We start from the raw sequence: 24,802 nt of genomic DNA on the forward strand, positions 1-24,802 counted from the left end.
TCACTGACCTGCTCCGGTCTATCAGTCCGACTATCAGATGGTTGACCTCAGCAGGGGAAAGTAGGAAAAGATAATCCAGCATCATTCCAGGTTCTTGTTTTTAACACTGTATTTTAGACCTTACTAAAAACTTTCCCAAACTAACAAAGTGGTTCCGTACTAAACCTCATAAGGAAATAACTTTACTCAGAACTCAAAGCAAGCATTTATGATGCCTAAACCAGACTAAACATTGTATGAAACTGACAGGCATGTTCAGAGAAATCCTGTTGAGCATCTCAGAGACGCTGCAGGCTTGAACAAAACGGCTCCATTTGATTCCCTGACAATGAATCACAAAGAGAATTAAATACATTCATTAAAAAAGAGGGCGACATATTTCAAGCATTTATTTCTGTTAGATTTGTTAAATATGGTTTACAGCTGATGAAAGACCCACATTAGTTTCTCAGAAAATTTAAGGCTTTCATAAAACCAATAAAAAGCTGTTTTTGATACAGAAATGTTATGCCATGCACAATCAAAGGAAGGTCGCTGACTTGAGTGATATAGACACTCCACAAGCAGCATAAACCCACAATAGATCATTGCTAAAGTACCTAGTTGTTCACTGAGTGCTGTTTTCAAGCATATCCCTGGAAAGTCGAGGGTAAGGAGAAAGTGAGGGAGAAAATGTAAAAAAAAGAACAAGACAATGTCAACACTAATTTATTGGAGAAAAAAACAGCTGACCAGTATTTTACAATTACAACTATCATAAAATAGCAAATAGAACAAAGCTGCAATTGAAAATAAATGCAAGACAGAAAAATTAAGATTTTACATCTCATGCTCTCATACTCATAATCAGTCAAAGGCCGGCAAGAAGAGGTGAGTTTTTGACAGACCTTTAAGGGTAAGATATTCCACAGCCTTGGGGTTGCCACAGCGAAGGTTTGATCGCCTCTACATTTTAAATTTGATCTCAGGACATAGAGGAGAAACTGGCTGGTTGATGAGGGGATCACGTAGGTAGGATGGGGATAGACCATTTAAAGCTTTCAAAGTGGGCAATAAAACTTAAAAGTGAATGCGAAGACAGATAGGGAGACAACGAACAGATTTTAAAACTAGAGTTATATGTTCATGCTTCTTTGCACCAGTTAAATGAGGAGCGCCAGCGTTGTGAACCATATGCAGATGCTGCAAGGATTATAAGAAGAACAACTGCAGCCTGGAGAGGAATGCGAAAAAATGCCCATTCAAGACTTTTGGTTGATGTTGGCCTGGACTCCCTCTAGAGTCTGCATTTGAAAAGCCACCACACACAGACATTTCAGGACATGTGCTACAGCTGTCACATTCCTTGTTTTAAGTCACTTCTGAACCAGAGACAACATCAAGTGTGTTTTATTAACGTTTAGGAGAAGAAAGACTGTACTCTTGCTATATGATCCAAGGAAATCTTTTCAGATGAAAGTGACAATTCCGGTTAATTTGGAAAATGAAGTCTCAGAGTCTGGAGAAAGTTCAAAATAGTCTCTATAGGGATGATTTGGGTGCAAGATTATCTGGTAGTGTTTGTACACTGTGTTCTTATTAAGTCCAAAGTGATTGTAGCTTTCTACCCCGATGCTAATTTCATTTTCCACCAAAACTCGGTTGCTGCCCACAACTGCAAAAGTAATGATTGTTGCTTCAGTGACCGTAGTTTCACTGTGCTTGGCTGGCCTGCAATGTGGCCTGGTCTAACCCCATAGAGAATCTAGAGAACGTTGTTGTTGTATAGCTGAGACAGGAGACGCAATAATGCAGACGAGCTGAAGGCTGATATTAAAGCACCCTGGGGTTTTTTAACATGTCAACTGTGCCACACTGTAGCAGTAATTCATGCAAAAGATGTCCCAGCAAATTATTGGATACATAAACCGTGTGGTATAAGGACACACATTTTGTTGGCATGTATTCTGTATCAAAAATCCTTTTGTTATTAATCTTATGTAATATTTGAATTTTTAAAAACACTGAATTCTGGGTTTTCATTAGATGTAGGCTATAATCCAACTCAACAGAAATAAACTTGAAATCTATTATCATATTTTAATATAATGTAGTTGTGCTTAATACTCTGAGCATCAAATATATCAGTCTTTATATCTAGCATCTTGGTTTAAATTAATGAAAAAGTAAAGTTTCAAAGTTATTCTAATTTATTATGATGCTCAAGTATTTGGTTTATAAAGCAGTGATTTGATATAATTAAATAAAATTCTTGAATTGGCTGTTGTTTTGATGGCTTTAGTATCTGTCACATTTTCTGACTGTTTTTTTCTCTCTCAGCCTGACAAATCCCTACAAGGTCCCCCAGGGCCCCCTGGCCCAGAGGGCCCTCGGGGTGTCCCAGGAGAAAGTGGCAGGGATGGAAGAGATGTAAGCATGTCCTCCTTAACTTAATTTTTTTTAGAGAACATGTATTTTTTTCCCCTGTTTTGACTATGTTTTTGTCCCTCCAGGGTTTTCCAGGGACTCCAGGGATTCCAGGGGCTCCTGTGAGTTGAGAGTATATTATTTTTTTTTGACAAAATCTTTTTCCTGAAGGAAAGGCAAGGCAGGTTTATTTATAAAGAACTTTTCAGTAACAAGACGATTCAAGGGGCAGTACATGAAAAAACAACATTACAAAGACAATGGGAAGACATTACAGAAGAAAGCACATACAATACAATACATTACAATACAATATATTACAATACAATAGTAGCAGTAGGTTAAGATATGAGACAATTTGAACTACAAACTAAGACATTAACAGTCAAAGGCATGGTTTCAAGGTCTATGTTTGTTTGAAGACAGATCTCATAAAGTATTCCTATCAGGCTCCTTTTTCAAGCAGTTAAAAGTTCTTAAACATATTGGTGAGGTGGAAATTAGCACCAAATACAAACTTATTCTTTTCAGGATTTCATTTTCTGCACACCAGCAATGAGGCTCCTCTGCAACTGGGACTCTTTACGTAAGCCCCTTTGAAATTTAGAATCAGAATTATTGCTTGTGTTGACACAAATACAAACAAAACCATTATCCAATCAATCAATTTTATACCAGTTATTTCGTTTTTGGTGCTTGTGGGCTTTATTTGACAATAATCTGACAGGAAACGAGGTTGAAAGAGACTGTTCCCTAACATACACAAAAACTCATCTATTGAAGGTACAAAGAATGATAGAAAGGGTATTTTGTGAGAGGTATGAGAAGAATAAACAGAATGACAGTCTTTCAGTTGACTCACCTGTCTAATCACAACCCAGTCTCTCTGAAAAACTGAAAAACCACCCAACTATATTCCTCACAGCCGAGCTCCACTCTATTCTACTGCTGTTGTTATAAATAAATAAAAAAAATAACTGTTTCTTCCGCCTGGGCACAGTTGTGTGTGTGTGTGTGTGTGTGTGTGTGTGTGGTGGGTGGGGGGGGTATTTAAATGACAGCATGATAATTATTACTCACTACCATGAATATGAACGTACAGTATGCGCTTCTGCTGACACTTTGGTGAAGGTGTCAGCAGGTGGGTGGGGGGGGGAGGTTGACAGAAGCGGTGGGTAGACGAGACCGATCTTTAGAGATTTATGAATATTATTTTTCCTCAGCCATGGCAGGAACGGGGTCGATTTTTAAATGCAGTACATAGTGCAGTTTATAATAAACTTAAAATACAGAAAACATCCGGCCAAGATTTTCACATTTGATATCATTTGATTATGCACACAAATTCCCCACTAGCCTATTATATGCTTTATAGTGACTTTTCAGCCGCAACAAACTGCAGGACATCACAGACAGTCTGGCCGACTGAGTGTTGTGGCAGTGGGAGTTAATGCTACAGTCTCCCAGCCTGTCAGTGGGTCTCTGCTGCTCCTGGCAAGTCTGAGCAGAATTAAAATCGTCTCATAATCCTGATGAACTGACTCCACAGATGTAGTTTGGAGGTGTAATTTCTTAACTAAAAACACCTTAAAACAACTTTTTGTGATGAATTAAGGTTATAAAATTTACAGGTTTGTAAACTCCTCATCTTCTTACTGCTCCTTACTCCACTCTTGTGGTGGACAGTTTTTCTTGCTGTATGCAACCCCGCCCCCTCAACAAGCCCCGAGGAAGCAAAGCAAAGTACTGGGTGGCTTGAGGGACCAACGCCCCAGGAAAGTGAAATTAGCTGGATAAATGCATATGGAAACGCTACCTGGTATTTGAAAGGCCATAGGCTTCCCAAAAGCCGCAGGCTTTTGAATGGCAATGGAACAGGGGCTAACACTATATTTCCCCCTGTGGACCAATGTGGCTATTACATATTTTACTGTAAGACTGAGTTGCCAAGCAATACAAGGAGTAGAAGTTGCAGAAGTCTAAAAGACTCCTTTCTCTACCGTAGTGTAGATAAAAGACCAAGGTTGTCCACCTAAGGGATGTCAAGGACGTTGTTTGTATGGGTGCTTGGGCCACGTCCTAGATCGGTGTGGTTTATGGCTCCAGGCAATGTGTAGGGCCAGCTGTGGTCAGTGGAAGCATCGCTAGGTAGTGGTGGGGATCTCCCCTCTCCTCACCTCCATGGGGATAGCTCACCAGTTGGGATGGTAAGACCTCCTTTGGTCTTTCTGAGGTTTGGCAGCCGTGTATATCTGACGCCTGCCCAGTATGTAAAGGGATTCGAGGGGGTGTCTCCTGCCTGGCGCTGAACAGTGTTGCTGCGGGGGGTTGATGCTAGCTATACTGTCGGATGGACCATGTTCCAGGCTTGGCCTGCATGGTGGGAGATAGCTGTGTGGCTGATCGGTTGAGCTCAGTGTCCGGCATCTCACCTTCAGCCTCTTTGGCCTCAAGGCTGCTGCTCCCGTGCTTCACTGATGAGTGACTTTTTGCCAGGCCTGTGGCTGCCCTTGGGGGATGCCTTGTGTCTGTCTGGGTGTGGCTTGAGGTCCACTTTTCCTTTTGCTGACTCGCTCATATAACCACTCAACACAAACACAATTATTCTACACATATTTCCCCCACCCATACTTACACACACACATTGACATACCCACATACTTACGTACCAACATAACAATAGTTCAAATGCAGAAGGCCATACAACCTTATGTTACCATTGCGCCGATGGGGCCTGCCTACTTTATGCTGGATTCAGTTTTATTTTAAAGGTCAAATATCATGCTTTTAAATCCATTTCATACCTTTCCAATTCATATCCTTCAGTTGTGGTCAATGTAAAGTGGAACTGCAATGCTTTGGTCTGAATTCTTTGTCAGTGAATCTCAAGAGGCCCCTCTTGTAACCCATTATCAGAAGCCTCTGAGACAGCGTCGTTTTCATGTTGTTTTTGATGCGGCCCTGTAAGCGAGCACACAGCAAGCACTATGGTATCTAAAATGAAGTCTGTTGAAATTTCAGTTATCAGCAGGTTACTGCTTTGCTGTGTCCTTCGTTTTCATACTCAGAAAGAACTGAGCCCTGGATCAGATGAAGTCTCGGGGCAAATCCCTCTTCATTACTGGCGGAAATTACTGATGCATTGATCCTTGAAGTGCTTGAAGCAAACGTGGAGGATTTTCCCCACAGATGCGGCTACATTCCCATGAACAAAAAAGGTTAACCAGGCTCCTAAACAAGGTTCTGATAATGGGGGCCGGAGGAGTCACTAGTGTGGGTTAATACACCCAACAGCTGAACATTTAGACTTGTCCACTGACGACTTTGGCATCCTTGAGTTTGGAATACAAAATTGATGTGACAACTAAACATAGAGGTAAAAATGGTATATGCTTATTATTACCTTATTTAGATGTAAAGCGAGCTGTGACACAACAGTGAAGAAAACATATCAAAAAACAGAAATATATCAACAGCTTTAAAAATATGAATCTAAAGATATCTAAACAACACTTTGGAAGACTAAATTCAACTTTTTAGTACTTCCAGAGGGCTCACGCAAACAACAACAGGTATTTAAGGGCTAAAGCAGTGAATTTTGCTTGTTATGTCCCCTTTTTGAGATATCCTTTTTTTGTGGAGCAAAATTACCCTGGCACAAGTAACCTACTTATCTAAATGGTAGTCCTGGCATACTAATACAAGACACAAAATATAAAAACACTAGCTTTCTGCTTGCTACTCTTAAATAGCCAGATTTAAGGGGTAAATGACTAACAGTTGTTCTGACAACATAATCTCTCTTTTGGATCTTGATGTGGATCTTTGCAGCTTCCCCAGAGTTCCAGTGGCCCTCTTTACTGCTTCTTTGATGCTCTCCTTTCGTGTCCTGGCAATTAGGGTGGCCATCCATGTCTGGATATGTTTGCAGTTCTGCTATACTCTTTTCATTTTTGCATAATGGAGATATTAAACCTCGTCACAACATTATCCCCATTCTGTCCGCTGTGTTATTTGGCCTTCATTATGCTGTTTATTCACTAATGTTCTCTAACAAACCTTTGAGACCGTCACAGAACTGCAGGATTCATACTGGTGTTAAATTACACACAGATAATCTTTGACGAGGTCACTTCTAACGGTTATCAGTAGCACTGGATTTTATTTAAGTGTATTAGAACTAAAGGGCTGAGTATAAATTAATTCCACATTTCTCAGATTTTATTTATAAACATTTGAAAATCAAGCGTCATTTTCCTTCCACTTCACATATATACACCACTTTTAATTGCCATATTGTCAAATCTGGAGAGGTTTTTGTTTTGTTTTTGTTTTGACGTGACAATGCAGTGAAAATGCTGTATGTCAGCATGCTCAAGGTTGCTTTTAAGTCCACTCTCTCCAATCTAAGCCCAGCCACATTTGACAAAACACACAGAAGCCAAAAACATTTTATTTAGGACAAACTTTGCACGACAAAAGGGATTCTAAGAATTCTGGAGGCTTTTGAACTCATAAAAACTCAGCTGACTTATAAAATGCACCCCGTTATGAGTCTATCATGAATTTTGGAGTTCAAACCAGTTCGCTCTACTCATGAATCAATTAAAATAAGCTTTGTTACAGATATGCCTAGCAAAATATCGGTTTGCAAACACAACCCATCTTAAGATCCACTCAGCATCTAAAAGTGGATTTTCCATGAGGCATAGTCTTGATACATTGACCAGGTACTACAATTTTTCAGAGCCTTATTCTAAACTGAAATCTGCAGATCATATTTATGACAAAGCATTAAATTTAACAATTTGAACAAACAGCCTGAGGCCAGAAGGTCCATTGTTTAACAATGACTTCTAGCTTTGCAAGTCAGGAACAAATTCCACTCAGGTGACCCCTGCTTTTTAGACTATGGGAGTAAGAAGTCTTTTAGACAAGTGCCGACAAGAGCTGCAATTTTAAAGAGATATATTTTTTTAATCCTGGATTTGTGGAACAGTTGTCAGCTTCTTACCTTAAGCAAATACATCTTAACATAACCTCGGTTTGGAGACAGCCAGAAGCTGTGGCCGGGTGCTCTCTGGCCGTCTTTGACAAAATGAAATCGAAAGAATTTTGTTGATCCTTAACCTCTGCTATTTTGTAAACCTTCACCGGTTATCTGGGTGATCTAAGGAGAAGCCTTTCATTGTCACACAGGAAACTAAAGCAGCCAAACATCAGTTGAGTTTCCTGTGAAAATGTGTTGGCATGGAGACAGGTTAGAGGGAGTCCTGCTGGAGGATGTGTCCCCAGCACAGGCTCCTGGCTGCAAACAGGACGGCTTACCTTTTTCATTCAACAATAATTTTCTTCTTGCCACTCTTCAATGTAGAGCAAATATACGGAATGCACAAATAATTGTTGTTTTGTTGACTGATTGTCCCAACTAAGCTATGGCTCTCTGCAGCATCTCCAGAGTTACCAGGAGCTTCTTGGCTGCTCCACTGATGCTTTCCTTGTGCATCCTGTCAGTTTAGTGTGATGGCCGCCATGTTTTAATAGGTGTGGAGTCCTGCCGTACTCTTCCCGGGTTTGAAAGATTTAATTGTCCTCTGTGAGGTGGTCAAAACATGATATTGTTTCATAACCTAATCTTACTTCGCCTTTTTTCCTTAGTCTTCACTATTCTGTTTGGTCACTAGTGTTCTCCAATAAACCTCTGGAGCCTTCACAGAACAGCTGAATTTACACTGAGAATTAATTGACAAAGGTGGACTGTGTACTAATTAGATGCCTTCTAAAAGTAGTTTTAGGAGTAAAAGGAGGCTGAAAGCATAGACACTCAAAACGTTTAGACATTTATTTGTAAAGATATTGAAAAACTTGTATAATTTTCCTTCTGCTAGTGTAGATCTAGGGTATCAAACCACAATAAAATATGTAATTGTATTTTGTGGTTGTAACGTTAACATGTTATGGGGGCGATGGTGGCGCAAGAGTTAGGGAGGTTGTCCTGTGATTGACAGGTTACAGCCTCGCTTCTGTTGGTCTGCCCCAGGGCAGCTGTGGCTACAATGTAGCTCACCACCATCAGGGTGTGAATGGGTGAGTGACTGACTGTGGTGGAAAGCGCTTTGGGGTTGTCAGACTTGACAAAACACTATACGAGTACAAGCTACTTACCATTTACTATGCTTCAAGGGGTGTATATATTTTTGCAAGGCACTATGCAAAAGGATTACAGTTCAGTTTGCACAAAGTATTTAGAAACTATTGGCTTTTACCCACATCTCTTTTCAACCTGAACAGTTCTCCTAACAGTGAAAAAATTGATCTATGTTGTTTTCACAGTGTTTATTTGATATGTTCCTGCCCCTGGGGTTTCACTGTCATATGAAATTATTTTATCCACTTAATTTCAACCCAATTTTTTTTAAAAGACGTATTCACCCTGGAACAAATTCCCACATGTTCTCATATTTGAAAGTCAGTGCAAAATAAAACTACCTGTTAATATTGTTTGGTTAATATTTCATTAACTTGAGCCCCTACAGACCAACTGCACTCAACCTCCCAATGATTAAATGTTTACCGGTTCCGTCTTTGTGTATCTTAGCAACAGTGCCGGGAGATGCAGGAAGCAAATTAAGTTGTTGTATTCTTGTCATTTCTGTTTGCCAGGGCAGCAAAGGGGAGAAGGGAGAGATCGGTCTTCCTGGGCAGAGAGGTCTCCCTGGTCTTCAAGGATCTCCTGTAAGAAACAACCCCTGGAACTCACCTCATATACTGACTGGATTCTCTGTGTGGGATTATATGTCTATGTTGTTTGAACAGACTGAAAATCATCAGTAAGAAGAGTTACGGTTTAGACTTCGGATGACATTCATCTAAAGCTCAGGATGAATGTAACATCTTTTTAGTTTTGTGTGTGCAGAATGTGGGAGCGAGAACGTGTGGTAGTGCAGCGTAAGTAACAGCAATATTGATTTGGCTCTGTTTGCTGTCTGCAGGGTCCCATTGGCCCAATGGGTCCAAGAGGACCTGTAGGAGAAAGAGTGAGTCAACAATTAATTAATCTCTGAATCATTCTGCTAAGGGAAAAGAGATAACTATGTTCCATTTTCTGTTGTAAACATGTCCAATGTTACTGATTTGTCCTTGTTCTGTTTGTAGGGTCTGCCTGGCTTTCCTGGACCCGCAGGTCCTCCTGTAAGTGGAATATACGGAGACGTGTACAGAACTTACAGAGTTAGATGTTCACTGTAACTTCTTGTCTGTTCTCCTCTTTCACAGGGTCCAGCAAGTGAAGGACCTCCTGTATGTATTGTTTAGATTATCTTTTGAGTCCTGACATGAAACCAAATTCAAAAGTATTTCTTCACAGCTTTTCAGTAAACGTACCTTGGCTAACTGATGTGTTTACAGGGTCCACCAGGGAAGCCAGGAACTCCAGGAGATGAAGGAAACATTGGACCTGAGGTCAGATTTGGACTCAAATGGTATTTTGCAGTGTTGTAGTCAAGTCACTATGCCCCGAGTCCGAGTCCAGGTTTGAGTCTCCAGTGTTCAAGTCCGAGTCAAGTCCAAGTCATTAAAAAAAAATCAGAGTCGAGTCCGAGTCAAGTCCACTACTCATCCGAGTCAAGTCAGAGTCACTATTGATCCAAGTCGATCTCTCCTCCAGGCATGCCGCAGTAAAAATTAAATTAACGTTCGTTGTAGGAACATGCCGTGACGTGTGAAGCAGTAACATTCCATTGCACTAATAATTTAGATATTAAAATCATACACCAAATAATATTCTAATTACATATTAAAATTATAGCCTAATGATATAAAAAAAGTCAAGTCTTTTTCTCAATTTCTGAGTCAGAATGATCTGAATGTAGGAGTCGGAGTCCAAGTTCGAGTCACGAGTCTCTAAATTTAGCTAATGACTCGGACTCGAGTTCGAGTCTCGGACTCGAGTACTACGACACTGGTATTTTGTGAATAAACTAAAAATGTGCCACCATTAAATCTATCTAATAATAAATAGACATATTGTATTCTCCGTTAAACAGTTAACAATTCAGGAATATTTTTTCAAGTGTGTATTTAAACACTGAACCAATGTATCCAAGCAGGGTATAGGGTATAAATCCAATAAGCCCCACATTTTTTATTTATTTATTAAAGTCACCACCTCTTGTTGTTATTGTAACCTGTACAATATCAAAAAAGAGAGAAAATGTTATAAGTATTATCAAAGTGTTTTTATTCCTAGGCTGAATCTGACCTTGTTTAATCCTTGAAACTAATCAAAATAATTTATACCTAAATGTCAAAGCGTGCAGGAGCGCTGCTTGAATGTTAAAACATAAGCTTTGTGTGGTGGTGTCCTTTTGGTGCGCTTCAGTGCAGGGATCAGTTTCAACTGGTTAAGAAAAGTAAACTGAGGCACTCAAAAAGGAACTATTCTTCTAAGAAAAGCCTTTATTTAAACATGGCTAAATGGTTAAAAAAAAGCCAACGTGTTCGCCTTTCGTGTTCGCTAAACCTCTAATTTACATGTCTAGCTCCCCTTGTGGTCAAAGGTTACACTGTGTTGTTTTAAATCTTGAAACTAACCAAGTTGTTTGATCCCTAAACCCTAACCAAGGTATGTTACTAGTAACCTGACCCAGACGTTTAATGCCTAAACCTGACAAAGCAAACACTGAAGCATTAGTGATATGGTGTCCAGACGGTGAAAACAAACATTCAAGAGGATGACTGTAAATGCTTAATTAAGTATTTAGCTTTTTCCAAAAATTAAGAAAGTTATAATGTTAATCCACATATAGTTCACTGGGTTAGATATACAAAAACAATAAAAAGACAGCAAAGTTAGGGACAACCTCTAAATTGCTGTTCCTCAATAAAATCTTTCCATTCTGATTCTGTTCTTCTGTTGTCACCTATCAGTGGACTGACAGGTTATAGCTGCTCAACCAGTTTGCAGTTAGCCAACTTAACCACAGACCAGAATTGAAATCAATGTGAAATCATTTCATTGAAATAGTATAGTAAAATATTTTTTTGATTGTTGTAAACCTATTCAGATATTGTGACATCACACAGAAATTGTTTCATTATCAAAAAACATTCCTTACTGAATGTCTGACATGTTGACTAATTTTCTGCAGGGTCCACCCGGACCAAGAGGTGGGGCCGGGACTCCAGGGCCACCTGGCCCACCTGGCCCACCAGGGCCTGTGGTAAGAACCAAATCTAACCTATATTTATTTTTATTTTTTATTTAAAGTACTCGGCCTTGTAGTTGACATGTTTCATATTGTATTTGATTGCCCTTGTAAATCTTCTCCACTTGTAATTTGAGATTACAAATGCTGACTGTCAACACTGGCTGGAGCTATTTTAGGAACAGACAATTGGGTTGCTAAAACTGTTTAGACACGTTTTATTGGAAAATTATGTGAGGCTGTACATGTGTTTTGTTCTGTGAATGTGAACAGTGAAAATTCCATGTATTTTCATTCATAACCTATTGAAAGTACAATCTAGCATTCACAAATAAACACAGCCAGTTATAAAGACACAATCTGGTCTGAAATGTTGTGAAGGTTCTAGCCTGAAGCTCAGCATAATAGATACAAACTAAGATGTTATACTGAATACAGCTAACTTTATCATGCCAAAGTTGACAGACCGCATACCTTTAACTGATGCTCTGTATCAGGATTTCCTTGTATAGAGAGCCCCCGCTTTAAGGGTGTGACTACATAATTTGTCTTCTTTCTTTAGATTTATGTGCTCACTTCTTCCTGAGATTCCTCATAGTGTGTGATGATGTTGCATGCAGTGTTTTCTTTTTCCCACATTCACAACGGGTTTTCATGCTGCGGTGTGCTTATGAGAATATCTACACCCACTCGTGGCTACCTTAGGTGTCACTCTGCTGTCTTTTAGGGACCGCCCGGTGCCAACAGTGAGGGAAGTGGGGAAGCTGTGAGTGTTTCACTGTCTAACACACAAGCAAACGCTTTCTGGATGCATGACAATTACAGTGGTGGCAGCATATCTTTCGATCAGAATGAGTCACTGCAGCTAAAGTGGCTGCGCAGCTTTGTCAGTAAAGCTTGTTTCTGAATGTTTACAGTGTCCTGCCGCCTGCCCTGCTGGACCTCGGGGACTGCATGGGCTGCCAGGGATGAAGGTGAGGAATGTTAACAAGGTCAAACTGGACTAAAGGATTTAAATTTGTTTCCTTCTCTTTTATAGTATTATAAAAGTATAGTATATACTATACTGTACTAGTATATAGTAAGTATAGTATAGTATAGTATAGTATAGTATAGTATAGTATAGTATAGTAATTGTACTGTACATTTGTGCAGTACAATTACTATACTATACTATTATAGTATAGTATAGTATATACTATACTTTTATAGTATTATAAAAGTATAGTATATACTACACTATACTAGTATATAGTATAGTATAGTATAGTATAGTATAGTATAGTATAGTATAGTAACTGTACTGTACATTTGTGCAGTACAATTCATTTCTGTTGCATCAATAAAAAATAAATAAAATCTAATGGTGCTTTACCAAACAAATGGTTTCAAGTCATATGATCCAGGAGCAAATTTAATTCAAATCTGATCCAATACATTGCAAAATTTTCCGTTCGATTCTCAAAGTCCTCAACAATTTTCCATTTGATGAAGGAATCCAGTAGCTCCCCAAAGATGGCTGCAAAAATACCGATCACGTCATAAACTGAAGATAAGTAACATCTTCTGCAAATGACAAAGTGAACTGGCTTCCCATGACCTGCCGGGCCTACCTGTTGTATGTAGTGTGTTGTATGTCAGCACATGAGTATCTGCTGTCTGCATAGGGGTATTCATTTTTCCTCCATCACCTTGCAGGATAGAAACAGCAATTGACTTTGTTCCTATTCACCATGAAAAAGCTACCGCCCCCTGTTGGCGGTTGGACTACTCTGCGTCCTGTCCGGTTCCTTTGCCTCGAAAAAGCAGTCACCAAATGACTACTTCTTTTACAGGAAATGACTCACGAAACAGATACTCTACTTTAACACTTAACACTAAACAAGCCACATAAATGGTTTAGGGATGGTCATCTGAGGCTCTTATAATACTGTTGTGGGAAAAAAAGGAATGAGAAAGAGCCTTGAATGATCATTACATTAGCATTTTCTAGAATGTAGGTACACTTCCTCACATGACATCAGTGGAAAATGTGTCAGCACTCGGGTCTTATCTGATAGATTATATAATGGCATGATGTCTAAGACTATCTAAGTGACCATGCTGGACTAACTGACCCGTTTTCCTTTATTAGTCCCCTTTGTCTATATCTATGCATGTCACACCTGTGGTATCCACAATGCCTGTTATTTTCCCAGTTACTGCTTTCAACTGATCCAGTAACCTGTAGTTTCATATAATATCTAACAACCTGGAGATCGGATCATTGATCAACCAGTTTGTACAACTTTCAATAAACTACTGATAGATGATATAGCAGATTCATCTGCATACTTCTTGAGAAGACAGAACTGTAATTTGGTACTTGAGCGGTACTTTTGGTACTTTCCATAAGTTTACTACACTATTATCAGAGGCCAATTTAATGCTACCCAGATTAAGTGATTGATTAATAAGTTTATTTTTTGAGGATTCTGGTCCAAAGATTACAACTTCTGTTTTGTCAGAATTTTAAGGCAGGAAATGTAAAGATTAAATGTCTTTACTCAAAGGATGAAGGAAACCTTCCCCAGACATTTATAGATGATAGATGATAAATCCTGATGATTTCAGGAATTCCTTTGGTTGCTCCGCCTATTGACATCTCAGGAGTAAGATGACCCATAAGGTTATCAACTGGTTGAACTTGTAGCAAAGACAGAAATACCTAAGGCATCAAAGTGTAATGACATCTTTATTGTTAGATTTAAAGCTTTGATATTGAATAGTTACTGGTGTTTAAGAGCCATAAACAGGCATCAGTGAGCAAAAACCAAATATGTTTCATAAAATAACAGTGAAGCTAACTGTGCTCCTTGAAGTTATCTGTGTTATTATGCATTATAATATAACATAAATATTTCATTGTAATCTTTGGAGTAGATCAACACCAGTCAGTGAATTATTGATGACTTAAGTCTTATTGGCATTCTGTTCTTTGACTTAGTAAACAATTTTTGTGTTAAAACCACATTTCTGCATTTTTATGAATAATATGTCTATAGGGACACAAAGGGTTGTCAGGCGAGCCTGGGAAAGATGGAGAGCCTGGAGAAAAGGTATGCAATGAATAAACGTTTCTGTGAAAGACAAGATTTAAGCCTGAAAAGCCGTTTGGTCTGATCGACCCTGTTTTTATAATTCAAATGTTCCTTTTCAGGGGGTCGCTGGAGAACCAGGTCCTCAAGGTCCACCAGGTCGCATGGGAGATGATGTAGGGGGAAAACAAATCCAAAACATATGAAATAATATTACATAACATACACAAAGCAGGCTATGGATGTAACAATTTGTTGTTTAGGGACAAAGAGGACCGATTGGATTCCCAGGAACCACTGGGGAGAAAGGAGACCGGGTAGGTTTTACGCTGACGACTCAGCGTTTTATTTTCATTGATAGAATCTGACTCCCATCTGTTTACAGGGTGCTCCTGGTTACAACGGCGTCCCTGGACCCACTGGTCCACCTGGAGCTCCTGTAAGCAGTGTGTTTGATCTCCTCCTTCTGCCTCTCTTGGCAGCTGTTCTAAGACGTGAAGGGTCAGGATGAAATTGATAGGTGATTGTTCTCAGGGTGTGGAGGGAGCCCGAGGACGGCAAGGATTGCCAGGGCCAAAAGGCGATGATGTGAGTTCTGAAGTTTAATTCAGAGTTTGTGTTGGATTTTAAGATGGAGTTGAAAAAAAGTATTTTGACCAAAGCTTAAAAGAAAAAAATATTTAATATTTATATATTTCATAAAGGGAGCTGTGGGACCTCAAGGACAGCCGGGTGTTAAAGGAGAAAAGGGCGAAATTGTAAGTACGATAATATTTGAATTTATTTTTTGCAGCTTGTTGATTTTATTTCCATGTCTTACTGTCTGTTGTGGTGCCGTAGGGTGAGCCTGGCATGGATGGACTGGATGGGATTCCTGGATCTAATGGTACCAAGGTATTTCTCAAATCGATGCATAGTTTGTTTGTTTTTTCCACAGAAGAACATGTGATTAATTACATTTTGCTAAAATCTACCTCACCAACCTTTTTGACCTGTATTTTTCTACTCAAGTATTAACAGTTTTGTTAAAAAATCTTTATTGTCATCATGGGTTAGCATAGTGAAATGTTTTGATAAGACAGACACCAGCTCAGAACGCACACAGATTAAATACAACATGCAGGCACAACAAGACTTAATATTTCCACAGTTTTTCTAGGTTTAGGGTTTATTGCAACATAACCGTCTTTGGTGTAATTACTGAAGCACATTCAGATTGGCAAAAAAAAAGAAAAACAGTTTAAATCAAATCAAACTGAATCAGTTTATTTATATAACACCAATTTACAACGAGTCATCTCAGGAAAATTTACAAAGTCAGTTGAATGAAATTCTACTGACAGATGGGTTAAACAGTTTTCTATCTAATGAAAACCCTGCAAATTGCATCGAGTTATTTAGGTACAAAAAAATGACTCATCCTGAAAGAGTGCATTACCACAATGGACTGTCACCTGCATTGTGTCATTGACCTGGCAGCAATTCCTCTTACCCAGCATGCATGTAGCGACAGTAGAGAGAAAAACTTGTTTTTCAGTATTCACATTACAGTTTAAGGTTTGAAAAAAGCCTAGACCTTAAACAGTGTTGAGAACAAAACCCTGATAACAATAAAGATTTTAGCACTTTAATTTAATAAGTTATTCCTACCATTTTCTCAGGTGTACTTTTTCACATAAGATTTTTTGTTTCCAAAGTGCTGACTAAACCTAAAAAAAAGTCTCATATCAGTTTCACTGTCTGATCACAACGACGCCAACTCATGAATCCCTGTTACATATGCTTATTATTATTATTTAAAAAAAAGAAAATTCTCAATAAAATGTATCAGATGTTTTTCTCCCAGATCTAGATTGGTGTATAAAGTGAATTATTTTTTTTTTATCCTGTAGCATGCATGAGACACGATGTCCAAACATCCTAGTCAGGTTTGTGGCTGTTTGGGATACCGCTGGTAACATTGTTGCCTTGGAGTAAGCCAAGAAGGTCCTGGGTTTGAATCCCGGCCTGAGGTCTTTTTGCATGGAGTTTGCATGTTCTCCCTGTGCATGCGTGAAGAGTCTCCGGGTATTCCAAAAACATGAGTGCTACACCAATGGGCATCTAAATTGCCCTTAGGTGTGCGTCCGTATGTGTGGATAATGGTTTGTCCTGCGTCTCCATGTTGCCCTGTGAGGGACTGGAGACCCTTTCCTGGGTGTATGCTGCCACTCAATGAATGATAGGCACCAGCCCCCCTGCGCTTCTAAAAACTGGATGCGATATTGCAACAAATTGGAGTGCTATGCCAACATTGTAAAAATGGCATAATAATTATGTTACTTGATCTAAAGCTGTGGCATATAGAAGCTTTGTTTGCACTCACCTTTGTATTTTGAATGTCTAAAATGACTCACATGGTGGGAGAGTCTTCTGAATAATTCAGTTATATAACTTATTTTCATGCCTGAAGTCACTAACTGAGCACTGAACTTTGCGCAACTTGGTCAGGTGTTTATAAAGTATGGAAAAAGAAGGAATAACACAGCGACACTGTGGCGTACCATAACCTCCTCTGTCCTGACATGGAAGGTTTTTTTCTGGTTTTATGTGCTTAATCCCCGTGAACATGTTGCATATGATGGGGATGAAACACAAGCAAGAGGCATACTTCATATATGTGACAGAATTTGAAAATGCACTTCGTCTTTTACATTTGGATCCAAGCATAAAGTTGGCCACAACTTTACCAACCAATTATGTTCTTTTCTGAATTTTCCAATCCTACTGTAACACTTGATGCAATTTTTTTCTAATTCAAGCTAACAAATTTGATAAAGCTTTGTCTGTTGACCCCACCTTATTCATCAGGGAGAGCCCGGTGTACCAGGAGCTGTTGGAATTAGGGGGATTGTTGGTATTCCGGTAAGTGTAAATTCATCTTTTCTTTTCATTTTCTTTGAGTCAGCAGTTTAATCCCACTTTTTAGGGTGGTGTTACTTTTGAAGCTCATAGGACAAAAAAATGGGGCTGAGGTGAAATTCAGAAATACATTGCACACCCATTGCTATCAACATATTTTTATGCATGCGTCTGTGGTGCAGAGATATATTGCTTCAATATTTCATAAGGCACTATATTGCTGGAGCAATTGTCTGCCAGCACAGGTGCCAAATAAAAAAAAAAAAAAATCCATGAATAGTAAAGAAAAGAACAACAAGCAAATATTAACAGCTGCATTTGTAAATTATTATGGCAGCTAGCTGCTGTGCTGCAATAATTTCTAGGTCTCAAACATCCTATATTTAGACTAAAATCCTCGGGTCTTAAGAAAATAAACAGTGCTATTTACTGCTATCCATGTTTTTCTAATGCTGCATAATGTTACATACATAATGTAGTGCTAATCTCCCTTATGTTCAGGTTTATTGTAAAGCAAAGAAAGTTGAAATAAATGCAAACCAAAAACTTCTGTTGAGGGTTATTCCACCAGATTGTATTTGTGACATTTGTGTATGTTCTTAGGCTGTGCAATTAATAAAACTTTTTTCTGTTTTTCACACAAAAACTATGTTGTGACATAATAGATGATTAGTATTTCTTTAAATTTTTTTTTGCCCCATTACGCTTTTCAAGTATACGGCTAGTTTTTTTGTGTTGAGTGCAGTAAATGCAATGTTGGGTTTTTTTCATAATCATTTAATAGTGATCGTATTACTAACCAAAAATAATTGTGATGATTTTTTTTTTAAATAGAGCCTTCCTGCTTTTCTTTATAAGATTGAATTTGTAAAGCAAAGAGATAGCAAAATGGTTGAACTTGGTGTTAGAATTCATTTCTTACTTATTAACTTAATAAACTTTTTTTCCCACCCAGCTTTGATAACCCTTTTCACTGTCAGTCTTAGTTCCCACTGAGACAAGAACAAATAAATGCAGAAAGCAATTAAGTTTCTTCTCATAAATTGTGTTGTTGTTAGGGGTTGCCAGGGAAGCAGGGAGTAGCTGGACCCCCTGGAGAAAAGGTAATTGAATGAATTATCTTTTTAATGAAGCATGTTATCACAACCAGAAATTGCTACTTACGACCTCAGCCAAACTCTTTCTTTGAGGTTTGAGCTAACAGAAGAAATATTATTTCTGACTAACTCAGTGTATTTCCTACTGTGGATTTAGGGTGCAACCGGTTCCGAGGGACCCATGGGGCCAGTTGGGCTACGGGGAAAAACTGTGAGAAATCTCTTATTAAGTTACCTATCACAGAGTAAATATGTAAATGTTTTTATTTATATACCCTTTTGTGTGTAGTATTTGCAAACTGATCTAGATTCTTTGCTTTCATGCAGGGAGAACCTGGAAATGATGGAGAGGACGGAAAACCAGGAGAAAAAGGATCCACTGTGGGTTTGCTTTGACTTTTTTTTCATGATTTTGAGTTTCCGCAATGGGTCAAAAAAATTTCATTTGTGTACATAATTTAAGTTGATTATATGTTTGTGGGGCAAGGGGCAATTTTCCTTTGTGGTGGAAATAAAGGATTTATTCTATTCCATACAATTCTGTCCTATTATTTTAGTATCAGTAGTGCTCATTAGATTTGTGAAGCGTAGATAACAGCTGACTTTTGTTTTAAAATGCAGGGTGAAACAGGAAAACAAGGGCCTATGGGGCCTGCAGGTCCACCAGGAATACAGGTGAGACACATGCAGTTTCAAACCCATTCTGATATCTGATAACATGAAGTGTTTTTTTTTCTCCTGATAGTGTACTGAAAGGAAAAACAGAAAAAAGTCACACTATTTGATTTTTGGTTTGATTTTCTGCATTAGGAATGAGAAAAATGTGGACAACTGATCCTTAATGTTAGATTACCTGGCCATCATAATGATTGAATCATAGACACCACCCCTTCTTTGGTATCTATGATCAGATTGGATTTTTGGCTGGGTTATTATCACCTGATACACAAACAGCAGACCACTGCTGTCCAAAGTCTTCTTCTTCAAAGATGCACTCTTTTATCCTTTTTAGCCAGCAGGATCAACACGGTTGCATGTGTGTCCTCGCCTAATGGTTGTTTTGTAAGGTACTTTCAAAACAACCATTAAGCAGGTATTAAACATATTTTTAGCCCACATTTCTGTATTAAAATTTTTTTTATTGCTCTGATGTAATATTTGAATCTAAAATATTGGCTGTAAAGAGACAGTTATCATAATTAACAGAAATAAAAGCTCAAATAGTCTGTGTATAATTAACTGGATATTGTTATTTATGCCACACCGTACATATCCAATGTCAATTTTAAATTAACAGGGTGACAAAGGAGTTAAAGGTGCCACTGGGGCCAAAGGATTGAAAGGTCATACAGGGCATAAAGGTGATCAGGTGGGAGAAAACCTCTGTGTTTGAGTTATGCTACAACACTGAACACAATGAGCCTTCTGCTACATGCTGTCATTTTGATTTTGTGGTTTAGGGAGCAACTGGACCTGTGGGACCAAAAGGAAGTCAGGTATGACCCATCGCGGGCATACATACCTTTCTGTGAATGCTCTTTCCAATGTTTGGTTTAATAGCTCCACATTCCTCGTGTCACTTTTTCGAACAGGGAGACCCAGGTCTGACTGGAGACTCTGGTGTAAAGGGAGATCAGGTATTATCTAATAATTTTCAATAGACGTACCGTAATCTGTCTTTGGGTCTCAAAAGAAGAAAGCTTACGTTTGAATTTGTTTCAGGGCCCTCCTGGTGTGCCTGGCATCAAAGGAGAGGTATGTTTAAATAACTCTGTTTAACATTCGAACACTTACAACATTCCATAAAGTCCTTCTGCTGATGCTATAGTCCACCAAAAGACAAGGCTGATATTTTGTTAAAGAACAATCTTCCCTTTACACTTTAACAAATCCTGCTTTCAGAAAAACGGTTCACTAACAGATTTATGTTTTAACGCTAGCGTGGAGAAAAAGGTCAAAGAGGAGCTACAGGAGCTGAAGGGAGACCTGGTCAGCCAGGACATGAAGGTGTGGGAGGTCCCATGGGAGCTCGAGGGTTGGACGGAGATCCAGGTGTTCCTGGACCACCGGGTCCCAGAGGTTTACCTGTAAGTCGCTTACTTTTCTCCTAGTTATGGATAGGTATCAGTCTATATGAGCTAAATTTGTTCTTAACCTTTTAAATGCGAGAGGAACAAGGTCTAGAAGGGATTGCCTTTTCCTTAAGCAAATTTATTTTTTGTTAATATCCATGACCCCTTTGCTTGACATACTTTAGTCAAGATCAGTGCCAAGTATGATATTCCCCAGAAATCAGAGAAAGAAAGAAATGCCAAGGAGCAGTTGGATTTGCTGGTTGTTGTTGTGTGTACTATTCACTGCCTTCCACTTATCCAAGATTAGATACTATGGGTAGGTAATCACCTAGGAGGTGACCCTGACCCTAACCCACCTGACCTGACTACTTTGGATGCAGAGGAGAAGGGGTCTAATCAGAGTTCCCCCAGGGTGGCAGAGCTTCTCATTCTGTATGACTATCAAGCCTCATTACAAAGGAAGTCCTTTTCAGCTGCTTATATCTAGGAAGGGACTCTGTTGGGTCATCATCCATTTCTGATGACCATATTTAGGGGTCAAAATGCAGCAGGACCCATACATTGAGAACTTTGCTTTTTGACTTAGTAGCTGCTGCTCAAGTTCTCAACAAACTGGACCTCTACTCACTTTGTGGTAGACAAGGCCTCAATGCTTCTATGAGTGCAACTGAAGGAAATAATCCTCTTTCTGTATACTTGTCCGCCATATATAGGTAGATAAGTATAATCCCCATTGTGGGACAATAAAAAAGGCATTTCGTATTTTGTCTTATGTCCGTATTTCTTCATGAGGCATCTTATTTGATTTTCCAACTTGACATTAACTTCCAAGCTCAAATCACACAAATACCTTTATAACAATACAGTCAACTGTACTTAGACTTTGAAATGGTACAACACTGCAGTGATAAATATGATTCAACAACATACCTTCTAAATGGTATGTTAGCAGGGTCATGTTGGAACGTCAACATTAACCTTAAAGCTGGGAGTCGGCGATTTTTCTGGAAGTTTGCCCAAGTCCCTTTTTGAACAACTGTGCATGCGCAAGACCGTCTTACCTTGCTCTTCTTCAGGGGGATGACGTGAAATGTCCCAAATCCACTCTGGTCTTATTTCTTTCTACTGAGGCCTTCCTCTTCTTCTCATAAACACTAACGCGGCTAGCTTCATGCAACTCTCAACCGAGTTCGATGTATATGGTGAAAGCAGCGGAGCTACAATGAACGGCGAATTGCTAAGCTAACCGGATACATAAACACTAGAAGTGCGCATGCGCAGCCAGCAAGCAGAAACTCACAAGGAATGAGAATCCACACTGGCATTACATTAGCGCGTCAGAATGATTGGCATGGGGGAGAACCAATAGATAAGGTGATATACCCGGAACTTGAGGGACAGAGGGGGGTGAGTATATAATGTCTATGGGTGAGAGCAGAAACAAAACTCTAACAAATCCCTGCCCTTAGGACCGAACAGCAGAGACTGGTTAGAGTATTTACAGACCTACAGCTCCCACAGAGAATGATTTTGTAACGATCAACACAGAGGACCCAAAAGCAGTTATTAAACAGTTTATTCTGGGTCTGAACTCAGGAATCCATCCACCGTGGATCGGGAACCACTGAGGATAGAGATGCTGGTTAGTGGCTTAAGGGGTGCTGTTAAAAATGCATATAACCAACAAAAAGCCACCAACCTTCTCAGAGTCTGTACGTAGTGGGGGCCAAAGGTATTGTTTCTCTGAAGGATAATGGTTTGGCGGGGACCAGCAGGTTTAACAGTGGGGACTGCTCCTTTAACAGATAAATACATAATGTATTAAACACTTTCAGGATGGAAGGACCATTTTACCCAGTATAACAAAAAGTGTTTCTGAACAGGCTTACCAACTGTAGCTTTAAGGTAGAAGCACATTGTGGGATCTATTGTTTACCTCAGAGATGGTATCAGAGATACTGGCTAGTCACACAAATAATAGATTTTAGTCTTGATTTAGACTTGTGCTGTAAAGACTTGAGACTGGATTTTGACTCCTGATCCTAGACTCGAGTCTTAGTAACAGTTTTTCTCTCATGTAATGACCAACAAAAAGAAGCAACAGATCACAGTTTCTGCTCATGATTTACTGTGAAAATATCTGCTAGACTATTAGCCAGTGACATTAATGGATTAAGGACTTGATGACTCGTGATATTCATGTTCATCTTAGCTGTAGCAGTGAAGGAGTGGAACATCTGAAAAGGATAAACAGTTATTAATCTAGCCAAGACAACAAACGCACTCTTTCTGAATCATTTAGAACTTCAATAATAAGCTTTTGATCTCTTTATTTTTCTTAAAGCATAAATGTGTATTTATACCTCTATTGGGATAAATATTTCATTAAATCAATTGTCAAAAAGCTGCTTTTTGCTTGTTTTTTGGATGGCAAATTAAATGGTAAATGATTAAAATATAACTGTTAACATATTCAAAGTTTTTAATTGTAAATTTAATTTAATTTTAAATGTAAATATAGGCCCAGGAACAAACAATAATGGTTTGGGTTCCTAACCTCTAGTGGTGGAAAGTCTAAAGGGGAACTGGTTGTTATAGATGTGATAAGAAAATTTGTGTTTCTGTCAATGGAGAATTTAATCATGACCTGAATTAGTGTAAAAGACTTGAAACTTGACTTGGACATGGAAAGATGACTTGCAAACATGTCTGCAACACAGACATACTACTGTACGTGTCTTTTAAAAACCTTGATTGAACTCATCATTACTCACCTGATAATGCTTATTCCACAGGGCCCAAAAGTGACTGATGACACGCTTCGGGAAATGTGCTCAGCAGTCGTCGCAGGTGTGACTCATTTCTAACCAACTTTACATATATATATATATATATATATATATATATATATATATATATATATATATATATATATATATATATATATATATATCCATATACTCTTAATGGTAAAAGACAATATACCATGATCTTCTGTGATAATTTGTTGTTTGTCCATGTAGAACGATTAGAGGAGTTTATGAAAGAATTTTTGAAGAAGCCAGCAGCCATTGGTGCTCCTGGTACACCTGGACCAGCAGGACCTCCAGGACTCCCTGGACCAGCTGGAGCAGCAGGGGCAGCAGGCATTCCAGGTCCAATGGGTCCCAAAGGTCACCCAGGCTACTTTGGTCTTCCAGGTGCACCTGGAAACAAAGGTCAGTGCAGAATTCATATCCCAATCCTATTTACATGTTTACTGAAATAACTCAATCATAACAAAAGCTGCTGACTAGGTTCTGCTTAATATTAGAAAATAATGTGAGAACAATATCAGTTGTGATAAGGCGACACAGAACATTGGAAGCACCGATGAAAAAGAGAGCGTTGAGAAAAGTGTGGCATTGTAGTCCTAAAAGTGGTGGGCGACCACTGCAGTTGGACTCCATCCAACAGTCTGATAATGTTTAATATCATACAAAGTTTAATCTTACACAGTCCACTGTGACAGTAATGTTACTTAAACTGTTATTGGGATATATTTGCAATATGCTGTCTTTAATTAGCAGCCTATAGATTACTCTAAATTAGTTTTCAATATTATGTGTCCTTTACTAATAAATATAAGCAAATAGGGTCCCCCTTTTGAACTAAACCCAAGGGGGATTTAGACAAATAAATGATTCCTTGTCCTTTTTTAAAAATATGTTGTTTCATATATACAGGTGCTGGTCATATAATTAGAACACCTGGAAAAAGTACATTTTCTTTTCAGTAATTCCATTACAATGGGAAACTTGTATATTATACTCATTCATTACATGCTGACTGATGTAATTCAAGTGTTTACTTCTTTTAACATTGATGACTATAAATGAGAACCCCAAATTTAGTATCTCAGAAAATTAGAATATTACTTAAGACTAATACAAAAAAAGGATTTTAAAAAATGTTGGCCAACTGAAAAGTATGAACATGAAAAGTGAGCTTGTACAGCACTCAGTGCTTAGCTGGGGCTCCTTTTCCATAGATTACTGCAG

At 38.8% G+C, this 24,802-nt stretch overlaps 1 protein-coding gene across 3 annotated transcripts in view; it reads left to right on the forward strand.

Moving 5' to 3' along the window:
* The window catches only part of LOC105933914 (collagen alpha-1(IX) chain), a 45,103-nt gene that overhangs the window by 17,153 nt on the left and 3,148 nt on the right, over positions 1–24,802 (forward strand). For 2 of the 3 annotated variants that reach the window (XM_036145563.1, XM_036145564.1), the window contains 29 exons: positions 2,320–2,409; positions 2,493–2,528; positions 9,070–9,141; positions 9,399–9,443; positions 9,562–9,597; positions 9,682–9,705; positions 9,814–9,867; positions 11,556–11,627; positions 12,340–12,378; positions 12,530–12,586; positions 14,657–14,710; positions 14,812–14,865; positions 14,953–15,006; positions 15,075–15,128; positions 15,224–15,277; positions 15,394–15,447; positions 15,530–15,583; positions 17,540–17,593; positions 18,649–18,693; positions 18,845–18,898; positions 19,015–19,068; positions 19,309–19,362; positions 19,985–20,056; positions 20,148–20,183; positions 20,280–20,324; positions 20,410–20,442; positions 20,628–20,774; positions 23,558–23,612; positions 23,786–23,980. In XM_036145563.1, the coding sequence (XP_036001456.1) occupies positions 2,320–2,409; positions 2,493–2,528; positions 9,070–9,141; positions 9,399–9,443; positions 9,562–9,597; positions 9,682–9,705; positions 9,814–9,867; positions 11,556–11,627; positions 12,340–12,378; positions 12,530–12,586; positions 14,657–14,710; positions 14,812–14,865; positions 14,953–15,006; positions 15,075–15,128; positions 15,224–15,277; positions 15,394–15,447; positions 15,530–15,583; positions 17,540–17,593; positions 18,649–18,693; positions 18,845–18,898; positions 19,015–19,068; positions 19,309–19,362; positions 19,985–20,056; positions 20,148–20,183; positions 20,280–20,324; positions 20,410–20,442; positions 20,628–20,774; positions 23,558–23,612; positions 23,786–23,980 (1,747 nt within the window). The remainder of the gene's footprint in view (positions 1–2,319; positions 2,410–2,492; positions 2,529–9,069; positions 9,142–9,398; positions 9,444–9,561; positions 9,598–9,681; positions 9,706–9,813; positions 9,868–11,555; positions 11,628–12,339; positions 12,379–12,529; positions 12,587–14,656; positions 14,711–14,811; positions 14,866–14,952; positions 15,007–15,074; positions 15,129–15,223; positions 15,278–15,393; positions 15,448–15,529; positions 15,584–17,539; positions 17,594–18,648; positions 18,694–18,844; positions 18,899–19,014; positions 19,069–19,308; positions 19,363–19,984; positions 20,057–20,147; positions 20,184–20,279; positions 20,325–20,409; positions 20,443–20,627; positions 20,775–23,557; positions 23,613–23,785; positions 23,981–24,802) is intronic. The other variant, XM_036145565.1, reaches the window with a different exon arrangement.

The sequence above is a fragment of the Fundulus heteroclitus genome, chromosome 13 (assembly GCF_011125445.2).
Source record: "Fundulus heteroclitus isolate FHET01 chromosome 13, MU-UCD_Fhet_4.1, whole genome shotgun sequence".
Taxonomy (NCBI): domain Eukaryota; kingdom Metazoa; phylum Chordata; class Actinopteri; order Cyprinodontiformes; family Fundulidae; genus Fundulus; species Fundulus heteroclitus.